At 34.8% G+C, this 23,937-nt stretch overlaps 1 protein-coding gene across 1 annotated transcript in view; it reads left to right on the forward strand.

Moving 5' to 3' along the window:
* LOC145681142 (E3 ubiquitin-protein ligase HERC2-like) overlaps positions 1–23,937 on the forward strand; it is a 314,525-nt gene that overhangs the window by 167,769 nt on the left and 122,819 nt on the right. Inside the window, 10 exon segments of the mRNA XM_081752576.1 lie at positions 1,685–1,829; positions 2,642–2,853; positions 5,400–5,529; positions 6,165–6,410; positions 7,878–8,137; positions 9,161–9,413; positions 16,730–16,899; positions 19,465–19,659; positions 21,068–21,257; positions 23,106–23,351. Coding sequence (XP_081608702.1) covers positions 1,685–1,829; positions 2,642–2,853; positions 5,400–5,529; positions 6,165–6,410; positions 7,878–8,137; positions 9,161–9,413; positions 16,730–16,899; positions 19,465–19,659; positions 21,068–21,257; positions 23,106–23,351 — 2,047 coding nt within the window.

Consider the following 23,937-nt stretch of genomic DNA (forward strand, 5'->3'; position numbering starts at 1 on the left):
ATTCCAGTATGTAATCATTTTTAACTTGATTGTATGTTGATTTTTATGATTGCGATTGCATATGTAGCTTATGTGTTGCAAATGTAATTTGACTATTGGAAACGGATGATTAATGAAAATGACATTAATTTTTTGTGCTTTTCCACCGGGAATCGAACCCGGAACCACGAGCACCTAAAGGTAGAATGACGATATATAATTCAATCCTATAATTGAATAGCCCAGTATCTATAAAATAAGAAACAAACATTATTATTATTATTATGGAAGTTTTATTACTGATTCTATGAAAATGAAATGACGAATGTACTTTTAAGAAAGTTAAATGATAATGAAATGAAATATTTCAGTTTTACGTCCCACACTTATGCCGGCTAGGCTAAAGGAGACGCTGATGATGAGAAATAAATGAAATAGTGGAATGATGAAAGGGGCCGCGGTGGCTCAGTGGTACAGCGTTCACCTCTGGTGCTTGGGGTCCCGGGTTCGATCCCAGCCCCCGCCAAGTGAACTTTGTGGTGGACAAACGCCGTGTGCGTGGGTTTTCTCGGGGTTCTCCCGTTTCCTCCCACTTTCTTCATTCCACCGTTTCATTCATTTCTCATAATCACCGTCTCCTTTAGCCTAACCGGCATAACCGTGGGACATAAAAACTCAAAGATTTCATTTCATTTCATTTTTGGAATGATGAAAGTGCAAGGAAACAGGAGAACCTCGAAAAACTCCACGCACACAGTGTCTGTTCTCCACAAAGTTCACTTGGCGCATACAGGGATCGAACTAAGGACCTCATGCACCAGAGGTGAACACCCTACTGTTGAGCCATCGCGGCCCCGAAATGAAATAAAATATAAGACTAATGAATGATAAATGATATACGCTATAATAATTAATAATAATGAGAATAATGAGAATATAAAGTAGATGTTATATTATTATTGATAATATGAGACGAAGGTTCGAATGTATGCGTTGACAGATTTTATTAATGCAATTCTTTGTTCATTTGAGTCCAACTATTTCAAGCGTTGTTCATATTATGGAAATTTTAACTAGGCTGTTCTTTACGTTATTTTAATGTATTGTATAATTATATTTTCATCAATAATTTCTTGAATAGCTAAATTTTCAGTTAGAATTGTCTCGTAGTGTGCGGTCCATTGATGGATTAACTTCTAGGATTAAATTCCAATCACTGAACAGAGGTAGTGATAGGTTAACCACCAAATGTCGAAAATCAGAATGAGCAAGACGTCACACCGTTTCCGCAAGTTGCAGTGTTATGGTGTTACTGTAAATATATGAATATTTCATAACCATAACTATAGCTTACCTCGTAATACGTAACTTGCGTCAATTCGTTTCCATAAGCAATCATTTCATGCACATTTCACACAACTATTTCATAAATCTTGCTTAACACTTTAGACCAGATTTTAGTTATATATAACTAACCAACCAACACTATAGCGTATGGAAAGCTCTCTACTGACTTCTGTCTTTAGCCAACTGGGTCCAGTTTCTGCTTTGTATTCCTATTTCTGCAAGATCCATCTTAATATTGTTTTTGGTTATATAAAAATGTTAACTTAATGGAGCAAATGTACAGTTCATAGTTTGTCATATTTTTATTTATTTTGTTATTGTTATAATGTATCTTAAATAATTACTTATGCCATTTCAGATATTAGCCTTACGGCTGTTAAGATCTGTTTTACCTTCGTGGGAAGTTGAAAATACAGATCGCCTAGCTTTATTGGAAAGAGTGTTCCATTTGCTTGGATATACAGCACTTTTATGTCAGGGAGACCCAACTTTACAACGATCAGGTAACTTTTTCATATTTTGGATATAAGTATAGATTTGTGATTCCTCTATGTATATTTTAGAGCTTGGATAGCTAAATGCATGTGGACGCTTCGTGCTGTAATTATGTTAGAAAAAATGTCCAAATAACATATAATGACATTCTGTTCATTCGTCTAATAATTTTAAATGAAATTGTGCAATGGGCCGTTGCATGTGAATCTCGGGGATTTGTGAAAAAAGTACTCATAACAACAGTAGAATTGCTTGAGGAAGCACACATTTTTCGGTATCTCATAAAGTGAAATATTGTTTAAAATAATGGTTCTAAATGTTACTGAGAGAGCAACTCAACTAACTATTCAAGTGGCCCCGAGTAGCGTAGTCCCTATCGCTCTCACCTTTGTTGTGAATGGTTCCAGGTTCAATTCCTGGCAGAGCCACTAGTATAAAAGTCTTTTCAGATCAGTGAAGTGAGATCTTTTCGTGGATTTTCCTAATTCACACCAGGTAAATGCCGGGATGGCCCTTCTTCTATTCCCGCTTCCCTGGATAGTGTGATCGCAGAGGGACATGATTTTTTATACGCGACGAGCTTAAAAAGACATAGATGCCAATGCCCAGAAATGTAATTCCTAAAAAAAACTAACTACTAAACGAAAACGCACGAATCAACAGAAGTAATTTTTTTTATATATATATATAACACAAGGTATTTGGTTTCAAACTTAGTTTGAACTTAAGTTGATTGCTCAGAAGTGTTTTAAAAGAAAGTGTGTAAAAATTGAATTAAAAAGGCACCTTTGTTATAATTCTTTCCGTACTTTTTTCACAGAACCAAAATTTGCCAAAGGCTGGACTACATCGGGCCTAGTTCGTGTATCATTAACTGCATCGCACACGAGCACAGTAGCTGAAGAGTGCATTTCTTTGTTAAGATCCTTACATTCTTTGCCACGGTGGAATGAAGCTGTGAATCAGTTTTTGGGGACCAAATTAGCTATGGCTGGCGATCTCTTAACTGATACTCCTTTGTATCAAATTCAGGTAATATACACTAGATTATTTTATTATTACTAGCATTAATGTATATTTTTCTCGTTTCTTAAAGTAGATGCAAAAATAAATTTACAGGTATGTTGTCACATTAAATTTACAGGTACATATATTTAATATTCTGTTTATGTTATCGACTGTATTCTAAAGTTGGAGGAGAAGAAAAGAAAGGAGGATGAAAAGATCAAAATGGCGGAGAAAATTGATTGGAGCGTTTAACTTAAACTGGAAATTTTTCCAAGCTTGTAACCTTGTAGCTCAGGACGATGGTACAGAATATGATTTTGGTAGAGCTCACAACGCTTGGATAATACGAAACAGGAGATGAAAGCTTCCTTTTAGTTTTGAAGTAAAACCAAAATAATTCGGATTGAACGAAAACAAAAGAAAAAAGAGAGAGAGAGAAAGAAAGAAAAGAAAAGAAAGGAAAAAAAGAAAGAAAGGAAGAGAGAGAGAGAAAAAAAAGAAAGAAAAAAAGAAAGAAAGAAAATGAGGATGAGGATTGTTGCGAGACTGCTACGCTGTACCGTTAGATTCCGAGAAACAGAATACCTCGGTACTCGAGTCAAGGAGTGAATGTGGCGCAGCCGGATTTCGATCTTTGGCTCAACGACATAAGTGTTCAACAGTGACTCTCAGTTGTACCTCTTGTCCTTTTCTCCTCTGAAAGCTGACCAAGTATGACGAAAGGCAACTATTAGACAGTCACCCAACAGCAAAGAGACGTATGAACACACGTTGACCTTTGTGACCTCAGTATTTAAGCGACAACTTACGATGATCTCATTGTGGTGTGATGTAGTCTTTCCAGCTCTCGTGATAGTGTTGCGTCAGGCAGTGCTGATATAAAAGGAAGTTGAGAGAATTAGAAAGCTGATGATATGTAGGGAAGTGTGGCAAGGTGTTTCGGTCTGTATGTGAATAGGAAAGTTTCAAGACTGAGTAGCTTATGAAGCCGAAGAATTCAGCCGCTGCCCCTGCGTCTAGAGAATTAGAAGACATTTCTTTTAAACATGTGCTGCGAAATAAACCAAAAATACATTCAGCATTTATTAAGATGATTGTGAATTATTATCTTTTAGTTTTACTTTTTTTTCTCTCTTTAACTGTATATGTTTGGGTACCTTGTGTAAGTAATTTAAAATTATCATTTAATATATTTCGTACTGAATTGATGAGTCCAACAAAATTGATGACTGTCAAATTTTTCCACTAACATTCTTATAGTTCAGAATAAATGTGATGGTGATTTTAAGTGACCCACATATTTTCGCGTACACCATAATGTTATGAAATCATATAAAATGTTAGTAACTAAATAACAGATTGAAAAATCTCAAATAAATTTATTGTTTATCGTTTTAGTTTGCCGAGTATAGAGTATTAAAACTTTCTATCTGGATTTTTGCATGATTCATGACTTGATCAAGATTTCAGCCATCTCCTTTATTGTGCTCTTCCTCAGGATAGAATCTTCTATGTGTAAACCAATGCGAATTTTTGCATTTTTATAATTCCATCATCTTTTTCTTTTGTAGCTAATTTATACTTTTATTTGTGAAGAGAAACTGAATCTAAATTATAACCACAAGTCAATTTATATATAGTTCTTAGTTATCTGGCACCATTTTAACAAAGTTGAGAACAGTTACACACTCAGTCCCTGAACTTATTTTATACTATTGGATAACTTGTTATGCTTCGGTATTTGTTCGATATAGTTTGAAATGAAGTGATCTTATATGCAACCAGTTACTGAACGCATAGAACACATTGTAATGGATTATATATATATATATATATATATATATATATATATATATATATATATATATATATATCGAGCTCAAATAGTGCTAACCAACCTACTTTACTTTAATGCAGAGATACTCATCCTCTGACTAGTGCTTGGGCGTAGTCTCCCAAATTTTCCATTCTATAGGTTGATTGGATAATGAAAAATTGTTTCCCAAATATTTCGATGGGTGTTCCCCAAAACTCGTCTGTAGGCACCCGTATTTTAATGTCAGCTCTAGACATGGTCCAAATTAATGAAATAATTTAAAGTTAGACACGGCCAAATTTTTTTACAACTCCGAGGCTTTACTATTGTGAATTTTTAATGTGGTTCTAGTGTTTACCGTGATATCCTTTGTTAAACTAGGTTGCTTAGTCCTAATGTGAATTTATTCAAAATTAAAAGTTTAAAAGTTAACTATATTTTTAAGCTATTTGAGCTATATCTTATTAACTGTACTGTATACTGTCATCTTTACTTGTACCATAATGAAAAGCTTGATAAGGATATATTTCAGTATCAGTTTCATCTTAAGATGTGTATAGCATCAGTTTTTAAGTGTACAAAACAATTAGTTTTTCGAAGTTTTTTTTTTTTTCGAAAACTACGCATGATGATTTACACCTATCCATATCATTTGTTCAATTCAATGAGACGTATTGAGTGGGTATGATCTTTGGAAATTTGTTTCCGTGATTCACTTATAATTATTATTATTATTATTTGTTCTCTTTTGTAGATGGATGAATTTGAGTCAGATACTTATTTAAGCTTACAGTCGTCTGTGATGGCTGCTTTATCGGTTGTTGGAGGAATGGACACGAGACCGAGAATTGGCGGTCACGTAAAAGAAGAGGAGTTGGGTGAGGGTATGTATCGCTTCAGTTAACGTAATTTTCTAAAGTTTTTCTTTTTTTTTTCTTTTTTTTTTTTTTTTTTTTTAATCATATCACTAGCCATTAATATCAGTTTTAGAATAAATACTATTCAACTCCCGTTTTCTTTCTCATTTGAGAGATACTATAAACTGTAAGCTTGTTCTCTTAAGCCAAATATAGGATAGCAACAAAACATATTTATGTAAGAAAGATTTTGGGCTTAAGTAAAATAAATTGTTGTCATTACTTTCGATATCTTTCTAATTTTACTTTATCATCAAGATTCGTAATTAGATTATTTTCTAGATAACTTAAACTGAAAAAAAAAAAAAACAGATGGCATTCGTCTTTACTTAAGAATATTTAGATTTAATAATAAAATTGCAGCATAAGTCTACACGATGGTTATGGCTGGATGGTTATGGATGGAATCTAGTCAAAAGAATTTGTAAAATTCACTTTAGCAAGAGTACAAAATTTGATATTTTTTAAATTACGGATTTTTTTTTTTTTTTTTTTTTTTTTTTGTGTGTGTTAACGCACTTCGAAGAAGACAGCGAAAGAAAAGTGGAACATGTTATTATAATCAAATATTTGTATTGTAATCTTGTGCTCTGTTGTTTTAGGTACTGTTTGTCGTATTAGCCAACATGGTAAATTATGTGTGCAGCTTCATGAAACTGGAGAAATGCGAAGGTTCTCGTTACTAAATGTAACTGCTTGCCCTTCCATAAAATTTGACCTTGATGGAATGCCAATGACAGAAGATATGCTGCAGACATGGGTTGCTCTTGTTTCTCTCAGTGTGCGAGATCATAAAGTCGATAAGGAAAGAACCAGACAGTTACCAGGCCAGTGTGGAGATGGAGCAGGTACGATTCATATTTTCAAAGGCATTATTGTATATTCATGTTCATAACAGTGATCTGTTAAGTAGTGTATGCACACACACAACAGTAATATATATATATATATATATATATATATATATATATATATATATATATATATAAAAAATTTAAACAAAAAACATTGGGCCAACTTGAAAAGTACTACTAAGTCCCCTTTCCGTATCTCTTTTCTCGAAATATGACGTGATGAATGAATAGCCCTCAGACGAGGCGACAGAGTCCATAACCAAAACAAGATTCAAATTAAGGGAAATACAAAATGGGGAAAGTACATCTTATTCTTTAAGAAGAAGACATGATCTTATAATTTTTCATGTAATGAACCGAATTATTGACGCACGCTCATTGCGCCTGCATCCTTTGGTGGAAGTTCAAATTCATCCAGTATCATGATATCCTTTAAGAGCATTGTTAACAGAAATCGTAGTCCTTCAATCTAAAAATATATCAGAAATAGGAGTATTGCAAGCTAATATAGTGAACACTTTTCACCCATGCAAGAATGGTGTAATTAAAAATCGGTTGTTTCCTCCATGTAGCAAAAAAAATATTAACACATCTACTGGTACTTGTATTAAATGGGCTAGTTTCAAAAATTACCGTATCGTTTGTTCCTTCTTGAGTTACAAAAAGTAATGATGGTCGAGAACGTAGTGAAGCCCCTGTGTAATACAGCTATTAAGTTTACTTTGTTCCATAACTTTATTTTATAAAACAGTTAACTTTGTAACACTCCAGGAGGCACAGTGGTTAAGTGGTAGAGCGTTTACCTCTGGTGCATGGGTCCCTAGTTCGATCCCTGGCCAAGTAAATTAATGGTGTAGAACATCATGTCCGGGAGTTTTCTCGGGATACTTTCGTTTTTTCCCACTTTCACATTCCACCAACTCTTATATCACCATTCACTTGCCTTAATCGTCGTCTCTCTTAGCCTAAAGGGTATAATCGTGGGTTGTTAAACTGAAATATTTCGTTTCATTTTGTTTCATTTCAACTTCGTAACACTCCTTAAAGAATAGGTAGAATCTAAGATTAGATTAAAAGAATCCAAGAGTAGATTATGAATGAAGAAGAGTATTACAAATTTAGGAATTCAGTGGGAAATTTCTTTGAATGTGAAATATTTTAAAAGTGCTGTATTTAGAAATAACACCGCACATCCGAAATGAAATGATGGTATTTATAAACAAGTTATGTTTATATTTTTAAACTTAGTAAATGCAATTCTAAATCAAAGACTTTTAGAAAAAACTAAGAGTTTTTCAGTCATAAATGAATATATTGTTGAACTTACTGTCTGTGATCAAAAACATGTTATTCAGAGAGCAGAATTCACAGAATATGCTTATTTGAATTTGAAATTTGACTTTTCAAAATATAATCTTCCTTTTCTTTGTAATATTTTTTTTGAAAATGGTTCTACCGTAGGAGAAATTAACATTCCCTTGTTGAGACATCAGCAACAACGTTTGGCAGCAATGAATGCGGGAAGAGTCCTGTTTCAACATCAGAACCGCCTCCGACGTGTGTTGAAGCGCCGCACTTTGGAGTCATCTGTCCCTCTCGAAGCTATGTCAGAAGTAGATGATATTGATCCAAAAGTAGAAGTATTGCTCATTCAGAAGTTAATGGGAAAAGCAACTCAACCCTCACCTCTAAAGGCTATGTTTAGCAGGGAGGAGCTTGAGGTTCGTACTTTTTTCCTTATTAAATATTCCTACTTTATTTAGGAGCAGGTGTCAATCGATGTCATTAACCATATAAATTACATAACAATGTTTTCTTTATTGTTTATCGCACCGTTTCTTAAACTTTTTTTTCAACTGGGATAATAACTATTTTGTTAGTTAAAATGCTCTTGTCTCCTCGGAAGGAAATTATCATTTTTCTTTTAATGTTTGAGCATATAACATTATTGTACTTGTATTTTTAAAATGCAAGTATCTTGCAATACATGTTTTTAGCGTTTTCGAAAACACTGCTCCTAGTTAGGTAAAGAGGTCATTTTCTATAATGTCCAAATGGGAAATTGCCCAATGCGAGGATTCATTTGTTGAAAATGTGAAATTCGGTATTTAAATTTGCAAATAAAACAAGAGAATACATATTTCAGCGTAGTCGACTTACCTGTTTGAAATGAATCTTGGAATATAGTTAGTACCTAGCTCAAGGGATTTTATCGTGCCACATTATATAAGAGCGTATCCTAAGGGAGTTCAAAATTTATAAAAAAAATAAGAGTATATTATGTTTTTTTTTTATAATTACACTTTCATTGAAGTGCGTATTTTAACAGTGGAAGTGGATTCAATCATTTTTCATAAACCTCTTCTCCCCGTGCGAGGAACGGGCATTTCAGCTTGTTAATTATTAAATTTGTTTTTTTCGGCTGTAGTCATCAGTCTTGCTCATAGGAAATAAGCAGGATGTTTTGTGTTTGAAAAAGTATATCTATTAATTACAGAATACGTAGCGAAATGTCTAGACACCGCAGTGATAGATGAGTCTTAGATTTACATTTCTGCTATGTCTCTTTTTGTTTTTGTACTTACTGTAATTTACACTAATATACAAAACTCTTTAAAAATGTTTGTCATTTTCTTTATTTCTTTCATTTCCCCTAAATGTTGCAGAATTTTACAAGAGCGTGACATGCTAGTAGTTCCTATGTGTAGAATATGAATTAAATATATACTTTTCTTTTTTGTTAGGCGACTGCTCTGATTTTGTGCCAATTCCTTGCATCGGAAGCGAAGAGAACTAGTCAGCTATCTACTCAGCATCCAAGTGAAGCTCCGACACCTGCAAGCGATGCTTCACTGCCATCTCCTATGTCGTCTGCCAATAAGGTGGGAAAACCAAAGAAGTCACGTCCACCGTCTCCTCCACCGTCAGCTCTCGTTAGGCAGTTGATGGAAATGGGATTCGCACGAAAGAGTGTCGAGCATGCCATCAAGATTTTAGGTAAATAAAATAGCAATAAATCAGTCACAGCAATTTCAGTCAATAGATAAGAGTCAGTGAATCGCTGTTCCATAATTCCGGTGAGTCGAAAAGAATCAGTTGCATAGAGCAAGAAATTAACAACTTCCCGTAAATATTTGAAAATCACAACACACATTCTTTTACGTAATTTCTCTCTCTTTATTTCAACATCATTGTATTTCTTGTTTGTACATTTCTCTAAAAGTGATTCTTTTCTTTTTTCTTTCTCTTTCTTTATCTTTTGTTACAATATTTATCTACAAGGATTTTTTTTTTTTGGAGTGGCAGCACTGTTGGTATACGCTTAGAGAAAAGACAATCGGGTCTTGTTTATGGATTGTTTATAAATGTTCAGGGTGTCTATCGGCACGAAAGTCATGAAAAAGTCACGAAATCAGAAAACGGTTATGAAAGTCAAGAAAAAGTCCCGAAATTTAGCTTTTAGGTCACGATTTTTTTCATCTGTACAAATATAAGTATAGACTGGAAAATTTTGTTCTATAAAACGTCAAAATTCACCACCAAAAATTTCTATGCTCGGCTGTAGACGCTATTAAATCGCAAGCAAAGCACGCTTCTATCGCATGCATGAAAATTCGACCCAATTCGCACCCAAATTTGCTCTTAAAATGTTACTAAATTTTATGGTTTGGGAAAGAAAAGGTCACGAAATTTCATTTTGGAATTTTAGTAGACACCCTGGTGTTAGATGACAAATAGTACTGTTATGTGTTAGTTGGAAGACTTGAAAGTGAGACATACCGCCCTGAATAATGGTCACGCATCACGAACAGCAAATATAAATTTATTGCAACACGTGGAAGCACGTGAAGCACGTGGGAACCAAGCTATACATTTCACCGTTGCTAGATGGGTGAAGTCATTTGATAGTAGCCGTGAATCAGCCACAAAAGAACATAGTGACAGGCATCATCGCATGGTGATAGATCCACACCATCTGGATGCACTGTGCACATTGTTAAGAGAACAATCGCCGATGAACGAATTGAACTTAACATTGCATCATCATCTGTGTAACAGATACTAACTCAGAACTTCGGTGTGCTCAAAATATCACACAATGAATACCATATGTCCTGTCTAAGGTTCAGAAACGTTACAGATGGGAATGTGTACGCATTTACTTATGAACGTTGACAATAGAAATGTAACGCAGTTTTTTCTCAAATTATTGTAACTATAACGAGACGTGGGCCAGATCAAAGGAACAGAAGTTAAAGTGACAGTCAAATGAATAGTGTCATCTGGCTTCATCAGTTCCAAGAACCGACTAATTTGGAGATGATAATTATGTAACATATGACGATCAAATCGTTATCCTTGCACACAATGCTCCACATGGAATGATAGCAGACAAGGAATGCATACTACTATGCCGGTTACTTTTGTAACCATTTGCGCCTTGCTTTTAGACCCAAAAGACCACATCTCCAACAATCGGGACACATCATTCTCTATAAAGCAAGATTTCATATAGCACAAGTAGTGAAGAATTTCTGCAACAAATGGGTAGGAAGTGTTGAGGTATTGTGCTGCCAAAATGTCTTGAGCCGTGGCAAAAATGCGAACTAATCTCACACCCTCACACACCCACGCATTCAGCCAATAAGGGTTCAGCTGTTGCTAAAAGAGACAAAGCGAGTGGAATATCTTCAGCCGATAGCAGCGCTTACAACGGAAGACTAGGGATCAAGTCAATCTGGCATATCTATACCTACTTTATGCGCCTAACATGAGTCCCTGCGACTTGCATTTGTTTCCGAAGAAGAAGAAACCATTGATAGAATAACCAACTGGTTCATATTAGCTTTTCTATCTTAAATAACTTGAACTTGAAAAACAAATCATTGAACAAAGCAACTTTTTTTTTATTTTTTTTTAAATAAAGTAATAATTGTGTGACAGTTTTACCAGCTAAGTGAACATCTTGGCTTTATTTGACACTGTAAAAACAAGAGAGAGTAAATGTTACAGGATCTCGGAAAATGGTTCTCAACGCTGATTGGCTGATCAAAACGAATTCAGCCAATCATAACAAAAGTTGACAAAAGTGAAACTAAACACCACAAATCCCTTTCCCTCCTTGGTCAGGTAGAAAACTTAAGCTACAAATTAATTATTCCCAATAACTTGCTCCACTGTTCGTCAATTTTAAATCCTGTATTCCAATTCATAACAAATTTTCTCTTTTTCAATGAATCTAGCCTCCTCCTATTTTCTTATAAAAGTTCTTTGATTCCGTGCTAACATTTCAATCTCGCACCAATTATACCATTATCCGGGATCCTGTTATATTTAGATACAATTCTCTCTGTTTTTACAGTGCTTGATGAAGCTAATATGTTCCGTTAGTTGGCGAAACTGTCTCACATTATTACTTTATAAAAAAAACAGGGGCCACGGTGGCTCAGTGGTAGAGCGTTCACCTCTGGTGCATGGGGTCCCGGGTTCAAACTTTGCTCCCTCCAAGTGAACTATGTGGTGGACAAACACCGTGTGCGTGGGTTTTCTCGGGGTTCTCCCGTTTCCTCCAACTTTCTTCATTCCACCATTTCATTCATTTCTCGTAATCACCGTCTCCTTTAGCCTAACCGGCATAACCGTGGGACGTAAAACTTAAAGATTTCATTTCATTTTTTATAAAACAAAAAAAAAAAAAAAAAGCTTTGTTCATTGATTTGTATTTCTAATTCTGATTGATAGAAAAACACTTTAGAGACGTCCTAAGCATCATTTCGGCCATAGGGCGATCTCTCGGTACACTAACATGTAAATGAGCTACCACTTATAGAGAACTGGCAGGATCTTAAAAGCCTTAGTGGGTGGTAATCGGAACTGTCCGAACAATCATATCCTCTTACTAGTGACATTGTAACTTAACTTATGTTCAACGACGTTGCCATAGCTTTGGTTCCCATTACACTGTGATTAATGGCTTACACATTGGGTTCTTTCATTCTATATAGAGAAGGGGGAAATAAACAAACACTGACCAATTTGCCTGCATATATAGATCATTCCGTTTCAATGGAAAAAGAAATATTCTGTTGAAAGCAGGTTGAAAGTGACAAATAACAGCAACATCAAGCACTCGGAGTTTCCAGACTACTTTTTTCTTCGCCAAAACATTTGAGACATTCCATTCCATATTCATATGACTGAGAAGATCAGCTTTTGCTCAGCCCCTATTTTTGCCGAGAGCTGCCGTCCAGTTCGAATTTTGTTTCTCTCCAAAGGAAGAAGGAAGATTTTTCCACTCAAAGTGTCAAATAACAAAACAACACAAACCATTCGGAGTTTCCACGCTACTTTTTTTTCTCTTTTTCGCCAAAACCTTTCTCAAGTGACAGAGAGGAATACGCACTCACCCCTCTGGTGGAAAATTGTCAGCTATTTTGAATTTCTTGGCAACACCGGATTTCGGAGAAAATGTTTGTTTTACTACCATGTAGTGGGAGGAGAAGGTTAATAGGTCAATTTTCCATACCTCCCCCAAGGTTTTTAAGAAGTTTCTAAAACTGTATCCAACGTCTACCAGATGTATGGAAATGTGTTTACGCAGCATCAGGAGATAACACGGAAGGATTGTAAATGATTTTATGTGCATATCATGTTTCAGTTCATTATTTTTAGACAAGTTGCCATTAAAAGAAAAAAAAATAAATGATGGAAATAGCATTGTTTTGATTGATTGAATATAATGTCACATTTCAGCACTGAGGGTATATGAAACGGCTACTTATAGTGGAATCCGAATCACTAATGGGTTTGTATTCAAAAGTAATCTCTCCTTCCCTGAATTCAAACCGGATCATGCGTACAGAAAGGACGCACATAAGTCACTTGGTTACCCAGAAACATAGTTTTCGAAGGAAAAAATGTCGAATTTAATAACGGTGATTTGATTGTGAAAGATCATTGTATAAGTTGTACATAACTTAAGATAAGAGTGAATTGAAAGGTGTAATATAAAAATCCAATAATCTACCAAATTAACCCTGCTTAAGAAATCGAAGGCGTATCATTGCAAAAAACAATCTTGGGTATTATTTTTACATCTTGGCCTACTCAAACGTATCCCAACTTGGAATCTTGACATCCCATTAGCGTTATGAGTGCGAACAACGTCTTACTTCCCGAGACATCTTGATCTCACCATATATTATAGTATTCAATAATATCTTACTTTTATTATTAAGTTTCGCGTTACGCAACTTTTTTCCATTCAATCCTTTAACTAATATCTATTTACTTCATCAGCTAGAGAGGTTTGGGATGAAAGCTAAGAAGCATCCAGGTGTTCGACATGTTGGAATGTAGGTTATCACATGATAGTGTTATCAAGTCCTAAGCAAAGAAGTTTAATAGGAGGAAGTGAAAGTAATGGAACATATAGAATGGTAGGGGTGCAAGGGAGCGAAGAATAATAAATAAATAAAAATTAAAAATTAAAATTAAGAGAGATGATTAAGTGTAACATCATTAATTAAGCGTTATTTATGTAACGAAGATAATACATAAACGATAATGAAAGTTTGCCGATATTTAACTTGGCCTACATGTGCTCATCAACACAATAAGAGCCGTTATTTCAAGTTTATCTTGAAATTTAAAAGAAGAAAATGAAGAATAATTACAGCAACGCATGTTATTGTTCATAATTTGGGTTCTGACGTTTGCAAATACCTTTCAAAACCTATTAATATTATTAGCCTATTTAATATTAGCTGTTTGACTATCAACTTAAGATTCCTCAAGTTCAAGCGTATGAAGAAACGAATTTCCAAGTACTTGAATTCAGGCCCAGCTGGCGCCGTGTGGACTTTGTGGTGGACAAACACCGTGCTCGTGGGTTTTCTCGGGCTTCTCCCGTTTCCTCCCACTTTCTTCATTCCACCATTTCACTCATTTCTCATTATCACCGTCTCCTTTAGCCTAAGAGGCATAATTGTGGGACGTTAAACTTAAAGATTTCATTTCATTTACTTGCATTCAGGGAAGGAGCTCATGATTAAATCGATTATTATTGCATTTTATTCACTGTTTCGTGCTATTAGCGTTCAATTTTACTAATGAGTTACGGTAATTTAATTGCATGAACTGATGTAATCAGATAATCAGTTTAATTGTATATAATCAGAATGCTACCGGCGTAATATTAGATTTCATGTATACAAAGATGAATCAGATACGGCCATTCGCCACTTGTCTCAAATTACATGTAAACCATATTTCCTATTCGCATTCTCGTTTGGATTCCTATCCATCTAAATTTTACACACTAAGGTTTTAAATACTTTCTTCTTAATTATACACTTCAAGTACTTTCTTGTGCGTTTGTAGTGAAAAGTAGGACTCTAAAGCTCAGGAGTTATCGCTTTTTTCTTTCTTTTTCCAGTGCACATTAGAGTTTCGTTCCGATTTTCAATGCGTTCCTGGTCTCTAATATACAATCACGAGCGTTAAAGTCAAAACAGCAATGCAAAGAATTGCAGTTACGAGGATGATATTTTGAATTGCAAGCTCGAGTTTGCTCTATCATTCTTCATACCAGCGTACAATAAAATTGTATTTAACGCAAATTTCAGGGTTATAAATGCTTTTAAAAGTGAAGTTTCGCGTCTAATATATGGAGATTTGTTGGAACATAGTATGGTTCAGTGGCGTATTTTGTGGTTATTGTGGTTATTATTGTGGTTATTATAACACACGTGTTTATATTATTGTGGTTATTGTAATATAAACTAAATTATATTGATAATTTTATACTTTAGTATCTTCTTTCAGTAATCCACTACGTCTTTGCGCGCAGTCTGTCTCACTTCCTTAGGAATTCTTTGATATGACTGCGCAGTAGAAATCACTTCTCTAATTACTTTACTGCAACAAGAATCGCGTAGTTATCAGCGCATTCCCCCTCACTCTACTTCCGCCCACAGCATACGAACGGGCTGTCAGGTAACACGAGTCGCCTCTAGGAAAATCGGTTTCTTGGTCGCGAGCGATGAGTAAAGGGAATTTGTACAAATAATAACAATACACTTTGGGAAGTCTCTGGGAATTGTCTCGGGCATCTTGAGCCTCATTCCGTAGTAGTATGCGTCAACGCAATGAAAATTTTGTGTTTTACAGTATTTTGCGATAGTTGGCATGGCTGTTGTAAATACTTGTTTCATTATTTGAGTTTCGTTGCAAAGGCTTTTACAGACTGAGGCTCCTTCATTGCGAATCATCTATTTTAAAGTTCTTTTTTTTTTTTACTCGAACAGCTTCCGTTTACTCTGGTCAGTAGGGATACCGTTATTCAATGCAAGATAATGTAAGTCTTGCAAGTGAAGAGAAAATCATATTTATCTACTTGTTAAAAGGAAGGCGTGATGTAAGTTTTTTTTCTTATTTTGAAGACTGTATAATAACGTGGAGACTAAACTCCAATAATAATAATAATAATAATAATAATAATAATAATAATAATAATAATAATGATGATGATGATGAGATGATGATGATGATGATGATGATGATGATGATGATGATGATGATGATGATGATGATGATGATGATGATGATGATGATGATGATGATGATGATGATGATGATGATGATGATGATGATGATGATGATGATGATGATGATGATGATGATGATGATGATGATGATGATGATGATGATGATGATGATGATGATGATGATGATGATGATGATGATGATGATGATGATGATGATGATGATGATGATGATGATGATGATGATGATGATGATGATGATGATGATGATGATTATGATGATGATGATGATGATGATGATGATGATGATGATGATGATGATGATGATGATGATGATGATGATGATGATGTTGTTGTTGTTGTTGTTGTTGTTGTTGTTGTTGTTCCTCCTCCTCCTCCTCCTCCTCCTCCTCAGGTGTTATAAAGGTTAATGGTAGCCCAAGCCATCAAACCAGTACCGCCACTGTTGTATATACAGGTTGATTGGAGTTTAGCGTCCATTCTGTATGAAACGTGGACTTATACAGTTTAAGGTAGAATTCAAACTACTAATACGTTGAAATTTCAAGGCTTTCCTATCGGAACTCAGTATACCAAGGGCATGCGCGTTGACAGCTTGTGTGGGATACAAATACATACAAGTAGTATATACAAATAGTAAATGCAATATTACATTTTCAATTATAATATAATATGATATTGTATAGAAAAGCTGTTAATTGGTAATATACAATTAATGAAATTACATTTTTGTATTTCTAATTACAGGAGGAATAAGTGACATAACACCTAGCCCAGAAACGCTCGTTGGTTGGCTGCTTGAACATCAGGATCAAGTATTATCAGATACAGACACGTTGTCTTCTTTTGAGTGTTTCTCTGACACCGATTCCGTGTCTGAAGATTTTGAAGATGTTAATCCATTTTCTAATGAAGTTGTAAGTTTCATTTCAAACTTAATAGAATTAAATAATTGTAGTAAATCATTAAGCGCATATTGTCAGTTTTAGTCTTATTATGGTATATTGCTTACAAATCGACAAAACCAATAATAAAATAGCGAATTATTAATTTGTATTTTAATTTTAATAAATGGCTACAGAAGACTAAATGAGGTGCTGAGAAATCCAATTGGTAGAAATTATTCTTTCTAACGAAATAATTCTTATGAATGAATGTATGGATGTACTACGGAGTAAGTGAAGGTCTAACTTAACCCATTTGTGATATACAAAGAGTGAAGAACATGCATGACTGAACCGAAGTCCGATTCCGCGTCTCCGGCTTATCCTGCTGATGTGTCAAACTATCCTAATTAGTCCGCTTCCTGAACTATCATGAAATTTGTCACTCTTGAAATGGGCACAGTAAGCTGGAGACTCAAATTAGAATCTTGATCGAGTTGAGCATTTTTTAAAACTCTTTCTATATCATTGAATTTGCACATATAGAGACTTTGATTTTCTTAATTTATCGTACATAAATTAATCCATCTTTGTCTATCCGGTGTCCAAAATGTTTCTTTAAGACACTGGAAGTAACAATATTAAAATGTGTGGGAATAATATTTTGCTTCAGTTAGTAATGAATCTTCGTTAAATTTCTTGAGTTTTCTTATAAAAATAAATACAAGTTTGAAGTACTAACAAAAGTTCCCGGAAATATCACTAGACATAATTTCACAGCCTCTATCTTTAAACTGATTTCTTTAGGACCACTACGTCCCAAACTCTTCTTAACGCTGCTGTTATATATGAAATGCTCTCTGGAAGTCATTGTTTGTGAACCAGTTTAACATAGGTTATGATTCTGCTTGAATCTCCGGCGTTGTATCAATTATTCAGCCTTTTAAAACTTCATTTTCACGTTGAACAAAAATTTTGATCATTTTCAAGCTGTTATTGAACTTCCTAGGAGATTTCTATTCGATGCTGTCGCTACTCGTCACTTAACACGGAAGTACATTCATGTCTCTGTGATATGATGGTTTACCTTCACTGTTTTACCACATTAAGCTTCGTTTTAGGTCGCCACCTTTTAAGGATCGGGTACAGATTTCGCACTGATACTACATCACATGAGAATGGCGTACGTTGAAAAGTATCAGCTTATGTGTTACACCTCAGCATGCTCATATTATTCTAAGGTACAAATTGACATTGTCCTTTACAATATTTCAACTTGTTTTCTATTCTTATTTTTATATGCCTATGCTGATATCTTTGCTATATACAGGATGTCTCAAAAGTCCCCTGACATAGGGTAACTCTTAACTTGTTATCAGATTTACAACTAAATGTAAGAAGGGAAACCGGCTCCAAATATGATGTTTTCAATCTAAAGTGCAGGATTTATATATATATATATATATATATATATATATATATATATATATATATATATATATATATATAATCGAATTGGGGGGCGCGGTGGCTCAGTGGTAGAGCGTTCACCTCCGGTGCTTGGGGTCCCTGGTTCGATCCCAGCTCGCGCCGTGTGGACTTTGTGGTGGACAAACACCGTGCTCGTGGGTTTTCTCGGGATTCTTCCGTTTCCTCCCACTTTCTTCATTCCACCATTTCACTCATTTCTCATTATCACCGTCTCCTGTAGCCTAACCGGCATACCCGTGGGACGTAAAACTCAAAGATTTCATTTCATTTCATAAAAATCGAAATCGGACGAGCCGTTTGGGCTACACATGCTTTATGTGCTCAGTGTTAAATGAAAATGCAACGTTACCTTTTATGTGGACCCACAACATAAGGGAATGACGTTACTGTCTTTTACGCTAACATGTCGATGGCATGCCTTTATTTCAAATTTGCCCCCATTCACCATACTCTTACAAAATTTTATCCACCTCCCGGTAAATGGCAACTTTGCATTTTCATTTGACATTGGGCGCATAAAATGTGTACAGCCCCAACGGCTCATCCATTTTACAAAATTCCTTCACTTTAGATTGAAAATATCATATTTCGAGACGGTATTCCCTTAACGTTTTGTTGTAACTCTGATAATAACAGTTACCCTATGTCAGGAGACTTTTGAGACACCCTGTGTATAAACGAATAAATCCTATGAGGCATAAGAAAATCCACGTAAACTACACTTAAAACCTTGTAAGCTTCGTCAACGGAATATAGAGAAGAGAAATAAAGCCAGAAAGAGATATTCTGGTCGTGTATCATCAGCTATTTTATATATATATATATATATATATATATATATATATATATATATATATATATATATTTCAAAGTGACTGACTTCTGAATATTTTTTCTTTTGTTCTTTTCTCTCTAAACTTCGTTCACGAGGCGTCCGAGACTTGAAAGCAAAGTGTCATTTAATATTTTCAGAGCATTTGTATTCAATATTTTGTGCGTTGTTCGTGCTGTAAGTTCGTTTCGTTTTGTTTTGTAGAACAAGAAAAATATATAAAATGAATTTTGTGTGTAATTTAACGGTGTGCTTTTATTTATTTCTTTTTCCAGCACGTACCACCTTCTGATGGCTACAGTAGACGATCAGATTTCCAGAGTAATGATGAATATGCGATATACGTTCGAGATACAATTGCACCTGGAATGATGGTGCGGTGTTGCAGAACGTACGAAGAAGTACATGAAGGTGATATTGGCAGAGTAATCAAAATAGATCGAGAAGGTCTCCATGATCTCAATGTTCAGGTAGGAATACATTTTTGTTTTCATTTTCTTGATTATATTTACGAAGTCTTGTGTTGTGTATTTAGTGAGTAATTATGTTTATATTTTTCGTGGCTCCAAATTCTTCTATAAACTTGTCATCTTCAGATTTTTCAGTAGTCCTTGATTTTAATTCGAGTTTAACGTGTCACTGTTGAGCTCCGAGGCTAAGAGAGACAGTGATTGTGAATATTATTCACACATTTTTGTAATACCTTGTAGAAGTGATTTGGAAGAGAAATATTCATATTTCCATGGACTGTTGATCGTCAATTTTCCACAGTTTTGTTGCTTTCGAAACCGTTGGATTAAGTTAAAGTAAATAGAAAGTATCAATATAAAATAATTTGAGTTAGTGTTCTGGCCCTGAAATGTACTTGTTTTATGTTTTGTATCCTTCATCTACGCAAAACACATTAAACTTTTAAAGGCTCTCATGTTTGAGAATATTTTACACTACGGTTATTAGTTCTTATAGAAAAATGTCTGAGGGAGAATGGAGTATTTTTTTATTGTCAATGACTCAATTGGACAAATACCGTAAATGTTAATTTTAGAAGCTTAAAATGTTCTCAAATACATCTACAGGTAAATTTTTGGTCTGAAGAGATGCTTTTTTTATTACTGTTTTTAAGCAAGCTCTCGCTACTTAAGATGTTCGTTATATTGAGAAAAGAGATCTAATTCCATTGATGTGCCCCCGCGTGGCGTAGTCACTAACGCTCTCGCCTTTGGTGCGAGGAGTCCCGAGTTCGATTCCCGGTGGGTCGAAAAAGTGTAAAAAAACCTTTTTCAGGCCAGCCATCCTAAATGAGGCTTTCCTGGGTTTTCCTCATTCACACCAAGCAAATGCCAGGATAGTACCTAATATATTGGTCCCAGGCCGCTTCCTTCCCTTTCCTCGGATAGTGAGATCTTCGAGTGACGTCATCCGTCATACATGACGGGCTAACATGACCCTAGGTTCTGAAAGCCCAGACATCTAATTTCTAATTCTATTGATTTTTTTTCATGTAGGCTTTGTTCCTAGAAGGTATTAGTTTCCCACTGTTTGTTTGTCGATCTATTTATGTGTATTTTACTCCGAATGGTACTCCGCATGACCAAAATCTTATAAAATTCCTACTCCTGGTAGTACTCATGGAAATTAGAAATTTTTCACCTACTCTGTAACTCCAATTATAGTATAATCTGAATGCACGATTGAATTATCTAATTAGTAAACTTGCAGTTAAGTAATTGTGATAATCGTTTTAGTCTTGTTAAAAATTAAATGTAAACTATGTAGTGTTACGTCTGTGAAGATAAATAGCTGCCAGTAAACTAAAATGTTATTTACTTACAGCTGGCTTATTCATTAATATAAATATATTTTTTAAATTACTTTTAGGTTGACTGGCAGTATAAAGGAAGTACATACTGGGTACGCTTTATTCACGTAGAACTTCTGGGATTTCCGCCGTCAATACCAGGACCTCCAACCATTAAAGTTGGAGACAAGGTTCGCGTGAAACCTACTGTTATGGTTCCTAAATACAAGTGGGGATCAGTGAATCATAAAAGTATTGGGGTTGTAACAAGTAAGTAATATTTTATATTATTCTATTGATTAAATGATCACTATGGCAATATAGAAATGTTGAATCTAATAAGTATCTTATAATCCACATAATTATTGTACACATTCGGGAGATGGATTCTGAAAATTATTTTACAGAGACAACCAACAGATTTGTGAACATTTTAAATTAAATATACTTAATGTTTTAAATGAATAAAAGAGTTAGCTGCCAGACAAACTGAGATCGAAGTTCCCATCCTATCCTTTCCAGAATCTATTTATTTATTTATTTATTTATTTATTTATTTTTTGGGTTGGGGGGTCACTGCTTTGTGATGAAATGATGCCGCAAGTAGCTACGTGATAAAGAAACTATCTTCAACGAGAGACCTGGGCTCAATTCTCTGATAGTTGAACGAGAAGATTTATATTTTAGTGATGCATTTGTATTTTCTAACGACCAATCTGTACATTTTCACGCTCTTTTTATACAATTACAATCACAAGTATTGTGGAATACAAATGACTTTCGAACTTTAAGATATGACGTATTTTGTCTAAATTTTATTCGTAAACAGAAACAAGATAGTAAACAGTTCTTAAAAATGTTACTACATCATATTTTAATATCGAAATTTGATCCCACGTTGTTATCAAAACACTTTGCTTTGAAGATAAGGCATGCTGTGTGTAGTTGCATAAATGTTGAAAATAATATTGGCCGCTACATGAAAGGGAAAAGAGACGTTAGTAATTTTCGATTACTAATCACGAAATGAAACAACTTTAGAATGACATTTATTAGAATATTCCCACCTATCTTTAATTAATATTTAAAAGTATCTCCCCGTACTCCAGCTTCCTCCATACAATTCGTTGCGCTGGTACCAGAGGGTTGTGAAACGTGGATATTTAGAAAAAGCGCAAACTAGTTCCTGTATAATTCCTTGAGCTGCTTGCGGTAGATCTCGTTGTTCCCGATCTATGTAGTTTTAAAGTTTATTTTCCGTCGTTTTTGACAGCTTGTAACTCTGAAAGGAGACGTTTGTAACTCATGTTTATTAGAAGGTTTTTCCTTCATTTGAAAGTAGCAGAATGTCCCTTTATCGCACGGGAAGAATCATTTTGGACATAAAGGACAACAAAATTGTCATCAATCAACTTAGAGACTCCAAAAACTATGAATTAGAAACAAATATCTGTTATTTTCAATTATGTTTACATGTCATCATCTCCCCTTAAGAGTACTAATGGGGCTGAATTTGGATTTAAATGTCACTTCGTCTCACCGACCCCGAGAACCATGGATTTGACACTAATATCTTTCATTTTCGATCATGCTATGTATCTTACCCGTCCATCAAGTTGCGGGGCTGAATTTGGATTAAAACGGCATCGAAAGTGTCACTATTCATCTTAGCGACCCCGAAAACTATGGGTTTGATACTAATATCGGTTATTTTCGATCATTTTATGTATCTTACCCCTCCTCCAAGTTGCGGGGCTGAATTTGGATTTAAACGGCATCGGAAGTGTCACTATTCGTCTTAGCGACCAGCGACCCCGAAAACTATGGATTTGATACTAATATCGGTTATTTTCATTTTTTTTTTTTTTTTTTTTTTTTACATATGTCTTCCCCCTCGCTTTCCCCTAAGTCGCACCGTCAAAGTGAAATGATAAAAACCATCCCAGGCATGAACCTCATCTGTGCTGAAAATTTGATCAAGATCGGTTGATTCAAGAGTTATTAAGTCACATAGTTACTTTCATTTTTATTTCCCAGAGTCTGAGCATTGAATTATATATAGCAATATTGTAAATAGCAATATTATAAATAAAGCAATAATGTTTTATTTATTTTCAGGTATTAGTAGTAACGGTCAAGATGTTACAGTGGACTTCCCACAACAAAGTAATTGGACTGGCGTAATAAGAGAAATGGAGTTAGTTCCAAGCTGCCATCAAGGAATTGCCTGTGACGGGTGTCAGATGTATCCAATTACGGGTCCAAGATTCAAATGTAAAGTTTGTGACAACTTTAATTATTGTGAAAGCTGCTTTTATACCAAAAAAGTGCATAGACACACTTTCAATCGAGTGGCAGAACCAGGTCAGTTCTGAAAATATTCTTTTCCCGCAATATTTTCTTTCCTTAATAAACGCTATTTGTGCCTTATAGACTTCAGGTTAAAAGGACTTAATTTGCATGAAGACTTCTGTTTTTACAATCATTTTGTTTTAGGGAGTATTTGGCTGATGGAAGAATTTAATATAAGTACAAGTAATATAAATCTACAATGTCCTTATACACTTGAGAATGCGCGTGTAAGTATTGAAAATCAGTAATAACACTCTTATAATGTATCCTGTTAATTCCAAAAGGATTTTTATAAACCTAGTGTAATTTCTACAGCCAATTATTTCCTTTGACTTCTAGACAGTAATAAAGAGCTTCGGCATCACTAATATATTTTTACGATTTATTCAGCTTAGTCCTTTTTCTACAAAACACTAAACTCAGCAATACGAGGGTTATTTCAAAAGTCTTGCACACAGTGCATGCGCGACTATTTGAGTGGTGTGATCAAGTTCAATTGTTTTGTCAGTTGTGAGTCAGAGTTTGGGCTTGACGGTTGTATTTGTGTTTGCTGGTTCGCATGGCTGTGTTGTGAGAATTCTGTGTTAAAATGGAAGGT

The sequence above is a fragment of the Thermobia domestica genome, chromosome 3 (genome assembly GCF_964235325.1).
Source record: "Thermobia domestica chromosome 3, izTheDome1.hap1.1, whole genome shotgun sequence".
In the NCBI taxonomy this organism is placed as follows: domain Eukaryota; kingdom Metazoa; phylum Arthropoda; class Insecta; order Zygentoma; family Lepismatidae; genus Thermobia; species Thermobia domestica.